Raw genomic sequence first — 16,246 nt, 5'->3', positions numbered from 1 at the left:
TAGAGCTGATTAACTTTATGGCATTCTCTGAAACATTTATGAATATGTTGGCTGAACTTCCAGGCCTTGTTGGAATTTTCTGAACTATTATATTTCTTGTCAGTGAAAGTGTCAGCGAAGATTAGACATAGAAAATAAACACTTTATACTGAAAACAAATAGCTATGCCAGGATTTGAATAAATTCTAATAGAAAACATGATTTAAATAACAGCTAAGTTGTCTTTCTAGCAAATGTTTGATTGGCTTACATGAAAATAGCTTTTCTTATCCATTAATTTCTTGTGCAAAACACAAGCATATTTTAATGTTTAGCAGTTGTATATAGTGTGGAATTTCTCCCTCACTATCTAACTCAAATTATCCAGCTCTCTTGATATTAAAATGCTACAGCAGTTTAAGTGAAATAATGCAGTATGAACAGGAAAAAGCATTTCCCAAGCTATAAGGAAAGTGAAGAACTAATGGGGGAAAAAATCATCAGAAATGGGAACAAGTTACATCTGTTATTTAGAGTAACATTTTCAGAAAATAAACTGAGGCATGTGCTAAGAAAATGCAAATGCCTTTCAGAGAAATGTAGGTTTAATAATCTTTTCCAGTAACAAATGAGTCAGCCATGATAATATTTTTTAAAAAGTATTCCAGGATGCTGAGTACATAAATAAATACATAGCTAAAATTTAAAATCAGACTTACAACTGCTTTTAATTTAAATTTAATGGTGCTTTGTTATATTTGATGCCTTGTTATATGTTGTGATTTCTTCCAGCAGCACAAACACTAGAAGTATATTCAAACAAGGCTTTTAAAAATAATAGCAGTTTAGGCTTTCTAGAACTGGAAAATAAGAAATGAACACCATCCAGGAATCAGTTGTAATTTCAATCCAACTGTTGTTTTGGATAGTGTTTTATTATTTTAAGAGTTTGGCCTCACTGCAGCTGTTACAAGACAACACTTAGCTTTGTAGAGGGAGCAGATCACCACCACAATGCTGGTGAGAATATAAAAACAACTTTAAACCAGTATTTTAGAAGCTGTGATGTCATGAGCTGAATCTAACTCAGTCAAAATGGGGCCACACACAGAATGTTATTAAAGTGAGATGCAGGTGTCATTATGCCAGGCTTATGTGTGTAAATATGTATGTCTCAGGAATTTTACAGATTGGAAGAGCTGCTGTGTGCTTGTAACCCAGGAGACCATTTGAATGTGTGAATGTGAACTGACCCTGTGGGTTAGAACTTTTTGAGATTAGTCAAAGAACAGTGTTTAGCAATCTGTAACTTCTGATTAACATTTTGTAAATGTCTATTATTGACTTTTTTCCCGTTTTATGGCTGATATTTATGCTTAATTTATTGTTCACTGATTGTTTTTAAATTATGCACTATTAATAAATCAATAAACTATTTCAATCTTGATTTGATTTATACCATCTGGTATTAACAATCTTTCCCTGCCTAGAAGGTCTAGGTAAAAGCTGAACACTGTGTTTTAAACAATTATTCTATGATGAGCTTTTAAAACAATAAGTCAATGGGCCCAATTGTGCTAAAGCTTCTGTGTATCAGTACTCATGGAAATGAAAAGAATAGCTTCATTTCTAACCTGAATACTGCCTTTTTCCTCCCAAGTCAATGACACTGTTTTCATCTCCTCTGTCACTGTACTGAATCTCTTTCTTCTCTAAAAGCTGCATAATTTTTAACTGCTGCTGTTTCACACGATGCTCCAGAAGCCTCACCTGGCCCTGAAGTTGTATCTGCTCTTGAAAACATTTCTGTAAATCCTAGAGAGGAAAACATATCTTACTGTAAAATCAACAAATTTTTGTGAAATTTAACACATGACACAAAAAGCCAACCAAAAACCCCCCACAAATAAAATTTAACTTGAATAAAACATTTTGGTCACAATTTCCTACAGACACTATGTTGACTTCCACCTCATGTGATACCTTTTGATAAAATTATTTCATATATTACAGAGTGTAATATATGAAATATATATTAAGAACACATACTTGTTTTGCAAAGAGACTTTCTCTTTAGTGCTTATAACTACCAGCTCTCACTGCAAACATGGAGAGGGGACTTTAGGGAAAAACACTATATTACAGACTCTATCATAAGGATGGCTTATTCTCTATCACCTGCCATCCACAGAGATTTGCTATCCAGTGAAGCCTGCTACTGACATCGTGATGGTTCTGGAATCTTAAAGAAATGCAACCCATACTGCTTATGATAAAAACCTTAACATTGCAAACATAAATATTTTAAAGTTTTAAGATAATTTTTGGCATGCTAAAATAAATAGTCCCTAAGAAGCTGTGAATATGCATGAAAAATTAAAGTTAAAACTTAAAGTGAATATTGCGAGAAATGTGATAAAGAGGCCATCATGCCACACTTACCAGTTTTAGTGCAGTGTTTGTTTATTGAGAAGGTTAGACTGTATCAGTCTTAACTCAGTACACACAACCTTGGAGAAACCGGTAAAGTACAATAGGAAAGACCTGGAAATGGTGGCCCTGGTTTCCAAGACCTTGTAATTTCATAGCAAGGCTTCAGGCGGGTTGCCTCTTTGACATATGGCAAGATCTGAGCCACCAAGAGCTACCTTCCCTTCTGGAGAGAGCAAGAGACTGTGAATTTGAGAAGAGGCAGCTACAGGTAACTAAATGTGTTTCTTTCGGGTACTGTAGAAGTTCATCTATCAGTTCCCCTATTCATACTGCTAAAAACTATTCTCCAAATGTGATTAAATTATGTAGTACAAGTATAGAACTTCTCAAAAAATATTATCATACCTTAGGAAAACTTGATATCTAAATTTTGTATGACACTATTTTATATATCACTATAAAAGGTCCTTTCCTTTGAACCAAATTAAACTCAAATCTGCAACAGGCTTCATCTAAATATTATTCTTAAATGTGCATTTAAAATGGATCTTTTTTATTGTTTACTTAAAAAATTGTGAATTAATATATCTACATTACACATAGCAATTTCCTGATTAAAAAGGATTTAAGCTCACAGTGCCTAGGAAGTGGCAAGCCAGAAATGACTAGCTATACTGAATAACTACACCATAAGAACAAAATGATTACGCAGAAATCAAGTTTTGAAAGTAACCTTCATGTGAAAAGTACTGGTATCTGACACTTTGCTTTCTCTCCCTGACTTCAGCCTCCTCATTGGTGTCTCTCTCTGTCAACTCCAGACAAATCCCATTACACTTTGCTGCTGGACAGCAAAACCACAGGTCTCATGCTTGGAATTCCACACCTAATTTTTCCTGTGGGACAATCACAGGGTAGCTGTGTAACCTCAAGGTGGATCAATGTGGCTTTTAGATCTGCAGGTTATCAAACTGTTCTTTTAATGTTCTATGACACTTTTTTTTCACAGGATAACTCTTTTAAAATCACTGGAGTTAAACTAGTGCACAGCTAGAGTAACACAAAAGCACAATGTAACTTAGGGTTATAAGTCAACAGCTATAACACATCGCTATTCCTTTTGTTAGATATGGACCAAAGTTAAACTATTACAATATTGAAATACTCAACAAAATATGAATTTCTTTGTGACTGTCTCCAGTGGACAGTGCTGCCCACTGCTAGAAACCAGACTGAACACAATCTGTTCTGCCTGTTTCAGTGAAGCAACTGTTTGCACTACACACTGAGAAGCAATTATCTAACAACTGCTGACAGCTCTTGGGCACATGGTCCCATGTTTAACCAGCTGCTGTAATTAATGTGCCTTCATTTCCATTATTGTGTGGATTATTTAGCAGCTAGTGACCTTCCATTAAAATTAATGCTACAAATTAGACTCAGAATACTTTATGAAAGCTATAAAAATACAAAGGTTTTACTTGGGGTGTTATTTCCTATATTTTTAGAATATAAACTAGCTCTAAAATATCTCTCTACTGAGACTAGTGTTTTAATGAGATTAAAATGTGAAAACAGAGGTAAACTTCAGAATGTTCCCAGTTTTTACTCACAAGATCAGCTAAAGCCCACAACATTCCAAATGAAAAATAATTTTTTAAAAAAAGTAAATGCATTTAACTGGAAAACCTTTTTTTCTCAGTAGGGTTCTGTAAAAATTATATTTTTCTCCACTGAGCAGAAGTGATTACAGAGGAGTTGCTTTTTATTCTGTCTTTATTTATTTATTCTGTCTCTATAAAGCTACTTGTCTGAACAGAAGTTTTCCATAAGGTAATGTAAGCTACAAACAATGATGCTTATCTAGTTCTACATTCAGCAACCACTTCCACCTAGGCAATTATGAATCAACAGTATAATCTCTTTAGGTCTCTTTAGGACCTGAATATCAAACTAGGAAGGACAGCCAAGACAGGCAGTACAGGGTTGGTGAGGTTGGAGGGATTTTAAACAGCAGAGTAAGTGTGATTTTGTTAGGCTTTTTGTTGGAGAGGCAGAATACATAGCAGAAGGGTTTGGGAGCTAGAAGTGAGTTTTGATCATTGATTCTGAGTGTGAATTATAATCCAATTACATGGGAACAAGTAAGAATACGAAGCTATGGATCTTGTTTGAGAAAAAATTGTATGGCAAGTGGACAAGGTAGAGAAGGACAGAAACATTTTTCCTCCAGAAACACTACTGCTGCAGCCACTGCTTTAGGAGTTCCTGGGTTTTGCCTTTCTGTAAGTATGCTGCTCAAAACTAAAGGTGTTATTCGGAGTTAGCATTACCCCTGAATGGTAGCGTAACCACTTTGTGTGCCTTCTGTACAACGTGCCTCAATGCACCATGTGATACCTTTTTTAGCAAAGGTACATCACCTCCTGTTTCACATCAGATCCAGTCACAAACTGACTCGATTTCTTTCTTCACTGGCCATTGCCCAGTGATTTATCTTCCGTTGTATATTTACGCATTTGTTTCCTCTTTCCTTATTGGAAACTTGTCCCCACTGAACATCATTTGAGGTTATTTCCCCATTCTTTCATTTTTGCTATGAATTGTAATATTTTCCATCAAAGGTTCTGCCATCCCATGTAGATGAGATGCATTGTGAGTGCTGTGGAGGACAAGGTATGCAATATTTAGAAGAAACTCTATAGACAGATTTAATTACTGGAACTTACAGAGCTGTCAATGGCATCCATCAAGCTAGCTGCAAGGACAAAATCAATCATTATCAAAATCTTCATTTTGGAAGCTGTGAAGTAGAGGAAAAAATGAAATAGTAGTTAACTTAAACATTGAAATTAATATTTACACTTGACATCTTAAATTTTATTCAGAAAAGTCTATTTAACCTATAATTCCTTTCTTTCAAATCATAAGGCTTCATTACAAATATCTAAAATAGTCTGATAAAATATGACTCCAAAATCCAGTAAAACTAGAATTTATCCTTTTAGGCCACTTTGTATCAGAGCTCTCCATGTATTTTAGAACAGCTATTCAAGATTCATACTCACATACTTTATTTTCCAGACAAAAGCAAAAAATGTTTTAAAATGAGCTGAAAAGCAGGTCAATATTCTTTGTTGGTCCTTTAAATTTGTGAGAAAGCTCTCTGGTATAAACTATTAATTAAAATCTGAATTCAGCTAGTTGTCCTTGAACTAAAGATTTGTGCAACTTTTGTGTGCCAGGAGAAGATCAAGATAATTCTACTGCTGTAGAGTAATTTGGGGGGAAAACGCATAATAGTTATCAACTTTTATTCTAATGGTTGCAAGGATGATATCTTTCAACTGATAGGTATGGATATTTTGTACTGTATGACCCACACCATTTTAAACCCCCTTGTTTCATATGAAAATTATTTTAAATGCTAAAACAACCACCATTGTATCTCACTGCCTTGCAAACATTAGCTGATAGAACTTCACAATTTTTTTGTAAGGTAGATGTGTGCTTTTCAGCTCACAGATGAGAAACCAAGGCCTCCAATTACTATAATATTTACATGGATATTCTGAATTAATTACTTATACTGTTGGAAGCTATCAACTGAGGAATGTTTCTTTTTGCTTTTAACTACAAATATTTTATTTCAGTATAGTCTAACACCTATTTAAATCAGAATATGTGCCCACTCTGCTTTTTCTGCTTATCAAACTGAATCAGCTAATTACATAGAATCATAGAGTCTTTAAGGAAAAGACCTCCAAGATCATCGAGTTCAAGCATTAACTTAACACTGACAGGTCCCCCTCTAAGCCACGTCCCTAAGCACCACATCTACATGTTTTTTGAATGCTTCCAGGGACAGTAACACATTAAAACATTTGTGGTTAGACAAAGTGTAAGTCCTATAATAGAGAGTAATGATTCAATGTCAGCATGTGCTTATTGAAACACCAACTTTACGAAAATTTTCACTCATGTTTCTACAGGAATTAATATAAACATGAGTGGAACTTTGGCAGACTGTGCTTTTTAATGTACAAAGATAAGCAGAAGTATGTTTCTAAGTCTGTAAAATTGGACAAGTCCAACTTTTATTTTCACCAATCTCTGAAAACCTCATGCAAGACTACAAATTACAGCCAAATTTCAGATTTCAACATCTACCTATAAAATACTTATGATGCTTTTTAAAATTACAGTTATTTAAGTAAGCAGCATCGGTTTGTTTTGTTTTAGTTTTTTTACATCTGAGATTTGCTGGTTTGAAAGCATCATATTTGAAAACATAGAGTTGTGAGGCCCAAGTGTATCTGTTTGAAACTCTTTATACCATGTCTTGCACAGAACTGGTGAAGACACAAAGTGTTTAGGGTACTGTGTAACCATTGACCCATGTTGCAAACAGCTCAGAAGTCCTTTTAAGCATTTTGGACATATACAACATCGACCATTAAGCTGCAAAGCTCTATACTAAGCTGATTTTTTTAGATTTCAAAGAAATCCATTAAAAATCACCTATAAAGTGTTTTTTTGAGTAAAAAGTGTGAACTGAAAATCTTAGGCTGTTATTTCTATTCCATAAAATTTCTGAATTTAAAGCTGTAAATTGTTCTTCATGCTAACCAAATAAATGTTATATCATTTGAATTAGAAACTTTACCAGAATTCAATGCAACAAGTTCTGATACTTTTTGAAGTGGTAAAGCCTATGAATTACAGGATTAAAAATAGGGGCCACTATCTGTGTGTGTGAGGAATCTGCAAGAATTGCCTGTCAATGAATTCTGTTATTTAAATTAGAGACGTTTCTGCCATGAGTATTGATCCTGTAGCCATTCACAATATGAGCTCACTATGATTGTAAGACAATTAAGAGTCTTTTAAAGGGGGAAGAGATGAGAGCTCCGTTTGGCAGATGTTTCAGTCAGAAACAGGGAAGATTGAAAGAGAAAGGACACAGGGTAAAAATACCAGAGTGGGTCTATAATAGGGTTGGGGAGACCAAAATCTGTGTGCCGTTCTTCTCCAAAAACGGGAGAAGGTCAAAAAGACTAGGAAGAGACCTGAAATCTCAGGCTCTGAGAGGAAAAGGGTAACCTAACAGTGTTTCTCTGCTTCTGTCACTGACCATCAGGGAGACCCAGACAAGGCAGAGGACAGTCAGCAGTGCTGATCCTGGACCTTGCACCTTTGAGCCAGTTTTTCAGCAGGTATAAACTCCTGTAGTATGTCTGATCTCCCAGTTGCAGTGACATGAGATTTGCTGAGTGGTCAATCCTACAGTGACAAGAAGGTGGTAAATAGAGTCAAGCCCCATACATTTTCAAAGCGCTTTGCATACACTACCCAAATCAAGAGGTTCAGTCATGGAATTAATGTGGGTAACAGTTTACTTAGTTTTCCACATTTCTAAAAAACGTTTCAGTAAAGGTTGTATTAGTAAGAAATCTCTGAAAGTGCATGTTTATGCTCTTTGGTAATATGTAAAGCTACAGTTCTGTTCAATGGAAGCTTAACATCTTCCTCTAGGAAGAGTCCTCTGAAAGTCGGTTTCTTAAACTAATTTCTTCATTTAATTAAATATTTGCCCTGGTTTACAGGTATTTGCTGACAAACATTAACACATAATGCAATAAAAAGCATTCACTGAAAAAACCTTCAAAAAAATTACAGATCTTAATCCAAGTCACAGATGAACTGAAAGAGTTAATAAGTGTTGAGACACTTTCAAGACTTTTGTTATAACACCTGTGTTGATTTAACAAAAAGAAAAAAAAATTGTGCAGGGGGTATCCCTTTCCACTAAAATCTTAATCTGAGACAGTAGACATGTGATAGAATGAGAAAATGAGAAAATAGAATGTGATAGAATGAGAAAAATCTGGTGTAATATTTTCAAGTTGAAAACATAAGCCCTTAGTGGTTAGCTGAAAAAAAAAATCACCATCTGTTTTAATAAAATGAAGTTGAAGGGCAACTCTTCTGAAACTTTGAAATATTTTCCATGAGGTTACTCATTTACTATGCAGAGATTACACCTGGAATGTGCATTTGCACAGCTGTGCAGAAATTTTTATTCAAAGCTATGGAATAAAAATTCTAGAAAGGTATCTTTTTACTTGTCCATGCCTGGGCTTTTTTTACAGGCTATGCAGATAATCAATCCTATGTTCAAATTTCCCCTAAATTTGATGTTTTTTTCCAAGTCTTTCAATAACAATCTGTTAAATAGATTTGATGATGATAAAGAAGTTCTGTGCTATAAAAATTCTGAACCGTCAGCATGTTGTTTTGTTTTTGAACTGTGGAGACGTCAAACTAGATGGAATACAGATGCCTGTTTCTGTTAGCACAGTGTCAGTAAGAATCATATTACTAATAAATACAATAAGAGACAATCTGCCAAAAGGATAGATAATGACTGGAAAGATTTTTGTTTTGCTTTCTTAAAATTCAAACTGGTTTTAATGATTAAACTCATGCACAAATTTGGGTTTTTTAAATTAAGTGGTGTTACAAAAGTTACCATGCTTTCCTCATCTGAAAAACGGACGATAATTAATGACTTGATTTACTTTTAGGTTTTAAAAGCAGCCTTGTCCATACAGCCATATACTAATATAAATTTAGAAACTACAGATTTGAATATTGGTTTTATTAACTATCTAGAAATGCAGGAAAATAGCTAGATCCCCGTAAAATATTCATACATCATTAACGACATTGCACCAGTTATATGGCCTTCAAAAACATTATTTTTAAACCATAACTATAGAAATAAGCCAAAATTCCTCCTTCTTCCCTCTCAGGTACCTTATATGTTTACCTTTAACTTCTGGACAGAACTCAAAGTTGTTAAATCTTCTTCGGCTGATGCAAAGAATTCCAGAGCCCTTCCCAAGCTGCGATTGTTTTTGCTATTAAATTCTGTAGAGTTGAGGCTTACATCTGCTATGAGTCACTGGGCTGGAATGTTACAGAGAAGCTGCAGTTATCAAGACTAAATTGCAACACAAGAAGGATATGATGGTAATTCTGAGCCTAACACAACACTTCCAAAATAAAACTAGACCAAAAATAACAAAGGATCATCCATTCCCTTTCACTGCTCTGATCCAGGAAATTGCTTTCTGCATCATATTCAGCCATATACTCCAGTACTTTCCACAATCAGAGCCTAAATCTCTTGGGCTTCAGATGTACATGGAGAGCATAACTGAATCAACGGATTTAGAAAAAAACCATAATCACTCAGACTAGAAATGACACATTAGAGGTGTAACATAAAAAGAAATCTGCTAAAAAAATCCAACCCAAAGTAACAAACATAATACAGACAAAGCCAAGGGCAACAAAAAGGACAAAGAATCTTGTTTGCTGTCAGTATTTTTTAGCTAAGGGACTCAGAAGCACATAATCTCAGTGACTTTGTTAAACAAAATCACTTTCTATATAAGCATTTTAGAGTCAGACAAATACATCCAAGAATGTTTTAAAATGCAGTTTGAGTTTTTGCCCTTCTTCTGTGTTGGCTCTTCCCAAAAAGTTCAGTAAATGAGTATGCTTAAAGGAATGCTCTGAAAGAAAAAAACTCTTAAGGAAATATTGAACAAAAGCAATAAAAGGAGCTTTACATTCCACAATACAAATATCATAGAATCATAGAACAGCTTGGGTTGGAAGGGATCTTAAAGATCATCTAGTTCTAACCCCTTTGCCATGGGCAGGGACACCTTCCACTAGACCAGGCTGCTCAAAGCCCTATCTAACCTGGCCTCAAACACATCCAAGGATGGGGCATCCACAACTTCCCTAGGCAATCTATTCCAGTGCCTCATCACTCTCACAGTAATCACTAATCTAAAAACCTAAGTAACCCTCTTCCTAATACCTAATCTAAACCTCCTCTCTTCCAGTTTGAAGCCATTCCCCTTTGTCCTGTCACTACATGCCCTTGTAATTAGTCTCTGTCCATTTTCTCGTAGGCTCCCTTCAGATACTTCCTTTTGAAGACTAATATTTGTTGCAAACTTCCTCAGAATAATTTCTGGTGCATTATTTGGAATCTGGTTACCTAGCAGTATTTGTCTTTCCTCATTACTTTATATCAATTAATTAAATTCATATTCTGAATTTCAAATATTTATTAATTGCAATAAATTACTCCTGAGTAGCCTACACTAAGAATTATTCAAAAATTCAAAATCATTCAGCGAGTCATTTTTGCTGAGAATCTTACCATCACTAATGACTTCTTCAAGGAGGAAGATACCTGTTCATAGCATGACTTTTAACCTATGGTTGCTCAGTGGGTGGGCTCTGAATTTAGAAAGTAGTAAAAAGGCATGGCATTTTAAACTTGGATTTATTAACCAATAAATAAATGAAATAAATAAAATAAGTTAAACAATTTATTGAGGGTTACAAATAGATTGTCCATCACTTGAAGTCTTTAAACAAAGACTACTAGATGGCTAAAACATATGACTGTGGTTCAATTAAACAAGAACTATATAGAGTGTCAAGTCAGAGATTATTCACAAGGTCTATAGGCTACCCATTATCAGAATGATTTTGTAAGAATAAACCTGCTTAGTAGAAGACTTTCAAAGAATACACAAATGGAAGTCATATAAGCACAAAAGGAAGTAAGAAAGGCCTCTCTGAAACCTCTTGGATACATCCAACACTGAACACTGGCAAATGTCATAGACCTTATTATGGCCAGTTAAAACCTGGATGTTCACATAGATCTTATTCAGATTTGCTCCTCCTGGGAGAGTCTGCACAGAAGTGAAGGAAAATATGGCAAGGGTCGTTAATTACTCTTCTATAATTTTTTTCACAGAATTATGTATAAAGGATAAAATGCTGTTTCTCACTTCTAAACAAAATCAAGATGTTTAGGACTTCCAATAAGCAAGGTAAAAACATTCAGTTGTATTAGATCCTTTTGTGGATATTTAAAAGAAATATCTAGCACAAGAAATCAGTGGTCTTTGTTCCCATTATATTAGCACTTTCAGGTGAGTATCTCCCTGGGTATTTTATTCTGACAGAAGTTTAACATTTTTGGATAATCCCAGACATGGCTATTGGCTGATGATGAGTAGGTTGAGCAGAGACCTGAAGAGATAGCCTTAGTGGATGAAAAACTAAATATGAGCCAGCAATGTGTCCTTCCAGCCCAGAAAACTAATTTTATCCTCGGCTGCTTCAAGAGACACATGGCCAGAACGTCAAGAGAGGTGATTCTGCCCCTCTACTCCACTCTCACAGTACCCCATCTGGAGTGCTGCATCCAGCTCATGGGCCCCCAGCACATGGATATGCTGAAGCAAGCCCAGAGGAGGCCACCAAGATGATCAGAGGGCTGAAGCACCTCTCCTACAAAGTCAGGATTAGAGAGCTGGGGTTGTGCAGCCTGGAGAAGAGAAGGCTCCAGGGAGATTTCATTGCAGGCTTCCAGTACCTAAAAAGAGCTTATGAGAAGGCTTATGAGAGAGACTTTTCCCAAGGACATGTACTAATAGGACAAGAGGTAATGGCTTTAAACTGCATAGTGATCATGTTTAGATTAGGTATTAGGAAGAAATTCTTTACTGTCAGGGTGGCCAGATATTGGAACAAGCTCCCCAGAGAAGTTGTGGATGCCGTGTCCCCGGAAGTTCAAGGCCAGGTTTAATGGGGCTCTAAGCAACCTGGTCTAGTGGAAGGTGTCCCTGCCTATGGCAGGGAGGTTGGAACTGGATTATCTTTAAGGTCCTTCCCTTCCAACCCAAACCATTCTATGATTGTAAAATCAGCAAACACAAGATAATGCATTCATAATATTCTTTTACCATTCAGGCTCAAAAGAAGTTGTAAGCACATAAGAAGCTTTCATAGTACAAGGAACCACCAATTTTTCCCTGCTAAGTTGTAAGACAGGTTTTAAATATAATCTATAAAATATAAAGCTTTACTTTTTTGTCAGGTGTATGATTTTTATTCAGGAAAGTTTTACATCACCTTCAGCTGTCATGTGGAAATATGGAAGTGTCAAAGATTGTACAACCACAACATGGTAACTGTGTGTTTGTCAAAATGTACTTTCATTCCATCTGCTACAAATTAATTTGTTTGTGCTTTTCTCTTCATTGTTTTCAGTTGTGTTATACTAAGAATAAAAGAGAAAACATGTAATAGACTTCACTGTAGGACTGGCTGAAATGACATATTTGAAAATGTGCATTCAGCACTGTACATCCAACATGATAACTGAACGGTCTTTCACATATGCTAAAGTGTAACAATAATAAATTGAAAATACTTGAAATAGAATATGATGCTTGGTCTTGTAACTTAGATGCTAGGCTTTTTTTTCCCTGAGGGAAAAAAGCAAGCAAGCAAAAAGCAAACAAACCCCCAAACCCATCCTGACCAACTCCATCAAAATCATGATGTCTGAGTAAATTTACCTTTGAGTTTTTTAAATTTTTTAACATATGAAGTAATAATAATGTGTCACTTCCATAATAATATTTTGTTACTGAAACAGAACAAAGCTGAAATCAAAGATAATCCAAAATCAGCTTTATGATAAAAAAATTCTCCATGTAAATTTTTTAAAGGCAGCCTTCTTTCCAAAAGTAAGTGTATATTTTTTATAGACTGACTTAAGAATTATGTGGTGTGTTTACAAGAAAATCTGGTTAAGTAGTTATCATAATTTACTATGTGCCATTTAGCAGAATACTATTATATCTTCCCCTTTTAATTGTATTCCACAAATAAAAACATTGTATATGAGCTTCACACACATAATGCTGTGGGTGTTTGCAGAGCTGACTGACATGTTAAATGCCTTCCAACAGCAGACTACTGATGAAAGTGCGTACAACTCTATCTGCTTAAGTGGAGTTACTTTAGATTGTTCAACAGTTCACTTTAACTATTTTTACAGAAGAGGTGATCCACATATTCAAGAGAAGAAAATTATCAAAAAGCTATGCTGGATTTAATCAACAGTTTGGAATGCTGTAAAAAAATGTTATCCACTAAGCTTTTAAAATTTAAATATAGTTATCAGCTGTTAATATTTTATGCTTTTTTGGAGGTAGCTAACAAAAAGTAGTCTGTTGTACTTACTTCTGCATTAGAAGATTCTCAAGGCTTCTTCTTACTAAAGCAATTTGGCATTTCAGTATTCCTTTGGAATAATCTATATCAGTTTAACATGTGTCCTACTTAGTCAAATGACAGCAACTCTTTCGCATACTGTCTCACTTATACAAGAATCTTACACCAGAGCATTAAAGTAGCTACAAAACAAGTTCAAATTTAAAGTTACATGCTCTTGACAGTACAACTTCCTAAAGTTCATAAGATGTCGATGATGGACCTCCTTGATGCAATTCTGCTTATTCACAGGGAAGCATATGAAAAAGTTCAGCTGTATTGAACACAAGAGGAATCAACAAAAGGAAGTAGCATCATTGTTCACGATTCCAATTCTCCACTTACTCAGTACTACCACCTTCTGAGGGTTATTGTTTTTTTGTCTCTAGGACATTGTTGCCTCCTTCCCGTGTCTCAGCTTTCTTCTTCTTTCATTGTACTGACATGCATAGTTCCATGAGGTTATATCCAGTGTCACTGCCATAGTCTTCTGGCTTCGGGCAACCTACCTCAGTGTATGTGATTTACCACAGGCTCCAGTGTTTGAAGCAGACAGTGGCCATTAATGTTTCACTTCACTTAAAGTGGACTTAATTTAATACTTTGCTTAATTTTGGACAAATAAGAAGATTCAGAATATTTTAAATCTCTTGATTCTTTTAACATGCTCTCCTCAAAATGCTTGCCATAATCCTAATGAATGCAGTGGTAGAAATAAATTAGACCAAAAATAAGCAGTCCAGCTATAACCTTATGAAGATTTAACCATATTCATATATTCACCAAACATACTGCACATAGTGACCAGGGCCTATTTCTGCAACCTTGTCCCATGTGAATAACAGATCTTTACAACTTGCATAACTGCACAATCAACTTGAAATGTTATGGCAATAAGTGTAACTCCCTGATGAGACCAAGAGATAAGCAAAAAAGAACTTCTTACATATTCTGAAATTACAGAATGAAGGCACTTTATTTTTTGGTGCATGGATAAAATATTCAAAAATAAATCCCAGTTTTTAAATAATTTACCTCATTTTTATGTAGTGTTGCAAGAAACAGGTGCATAATTTAGTAATTTCACTCATTTCATAATCAGTCATTTCAGACATACAATAAAGAAATCAGCAACACACCTTCATTATCATAGATAATAAGATCAGTACATTAAACATATTTAGACATTATTTTATCCTACAACAAATATGGAAGAAAAACCCAACAACTCTTATTAGAAATATAAAAGAAGCAGGTCTTTATGTAATTTTCAATAAGCAGAAGCAAGGACGGTATTACTGCATAGATGGAACACATAACAGAAGTAAAGACACATCCAGATCTGTACACATGTCTTGGAAGGATATAGAAAGTGGATTTGGAGAAGGTTCAGAGTAATTTTTTTTAAAAAATCATAATAAACACCATTGCTTGTGTTTGTCCTCTATTCATTAACCCCAAGATCATAACAAACATAGATTAAGCTATGTTGTGAGGAAATGTACACGGCAAAGTGACCTGCTCACGATCTCAGTGTGAGCACCAAGAAAAGGACATGGTCCATAATCTTTCGCGTTACTCAGAGGAGCAGCTCACATATCCTGCCTTCTCCTTCCTGCTTTCCTTACACATGAAGCTTCCTGCTGGCCCCAGTTTTCCTTTTATTCTCTTCAAAGACATCCTTCTCCTATATTCTACTTTGTGAAAAGTATGGACTGCCTTTGGAAAGGTACATCAACTAATCTGTCTTCCTTGGTATTTATCAATTTAGTGTTGTTATCCATCTGTACCAACCCTAATCAATATGTTACTAGAATAATAATATCTCAAGTGCATAATACAGCAAATATTATGGATTAGTGAGATATTAGCAGTATCAAGATGATTACTTTCTCCACCTCTATGGATGTGGGGAAGGTTTACAACAGGGATCCTGTCCATTCTTCAGCTGAGATTTAGGTGCTCTTCTGGAGTCTGACCGGGTTAGATAATACCTATCTTCCAATTATTTCTCTTTTCTTTATTGCTTCTGATGACTGTTATGCTTGGGTGGATCATCAAAAATGGTTTCCTTCTTGTCCTGGTTTCTTCACTGGTACTGAATTGGCGAATCCTTCACCAACATAAAGCTTGGCTTTGGGGTCTTAAATGCCTGTGCCTCTGCCTCTACACCTACTTAACTCATTATAAGACCCTAGAGGGGTAAGTGGACACTTCATCTTCCTGTATAAATCAACTCAAAACTGTTAATCTAATGTTACACAAAGAAAGGAAAAATACCTTTAGTATAGTAGCCTGATAGTCACTGTGTAGCCATATTATGATAGACTAATAATTTTTGGCCAGTTTCACTTTTGCAACCAAAACCTCTTTGTCATAAAATCGGGAAAAAATTGGACAATTATTTGAAACAAATGCTATATTAATTACTGTCTTTGTTTCAGGGCCTTTAAAAATCGCTCTTTCCAGATACTTCTTACATCTCCTCTGTCTCGGTAAAAGGTTAATCTTTCACTTCGTCTTGTCTCCAGTCCTTACAGGCCTGTATTTTGTTTGCTTTCTTTCCTTTCACTTTGGAATGATAAAGTAAAATTAACAAGATACAACCAACAGATGTGCAAGGAAGAAATCATCACATCTCTGACATGGCTTTCAATCCTAATTAAAT

At 35.2% G+C, this 16,246-nt stretch overlaps 1 protein-coding gene across 2 annotated transcripts in view; it reads right to left on the bottom strand.

The window, feature by feature from the left end:
• FGL1 (fibrinogen like 1) overlaps nucleotides 1-16,246 on the bottom strand; it is a 40,129-nt gene that overhangs the window by 21,289 nt on the left and 2,594 nt on the right. Inside the window, exons 3-6 of one of the 2 annotated variants that reach the window (XM_039387610.1) lie at nucleotides 9,245-9,384; nucleotides 7,547-7,695; nucleotides 5,142-5,215; nucleotides 1,614-1,794 (exon numbers count right to left, since the gene is read on the bottom strand). In XM_039387610.1, coding sequence (XP_039243544.1) covers nucleotides 1,614-1,794; nucleotides 5,142-5,215; nucleotides 7,547-7,673 — 382 coding nt within the window. In that variant the 5' untranslated portion in view covers nucleotides 7,674-7,695; nucleotides 9,245-9,384. The remainder of the gene's footprint in view (nucleotides 1-1,613; nucleotides 1,795-5,141; nucleotides 5,216-7,546; nucleotides 7,696-9,244; nucleotides 9,385-16,246) is intronic. The other variant, XM_027735373.2, reaches the window with a different exon arrangement.

This window comes from Pipra filicauda, unplaced genomic scaffold (assembly GCF_003945595.2).
Source record: "Pipra filicauda isolate LSUMZ 115617 unplaced genomic scaffold, ASM394559v2 scaffold57_size4234018_pilon, whole genome shotgun sequence".
Classification (NCBI taxonomy): Eukaryota; Metazoa; Chordata; class Aves; order Passeriformes; family Pipridae; genus Pipra; species Pipra filicauda.
Note: the sequence above shows the minus strand (reverse complement) of the source record. Positions and strands in the feature narration are given on the sequence as shown.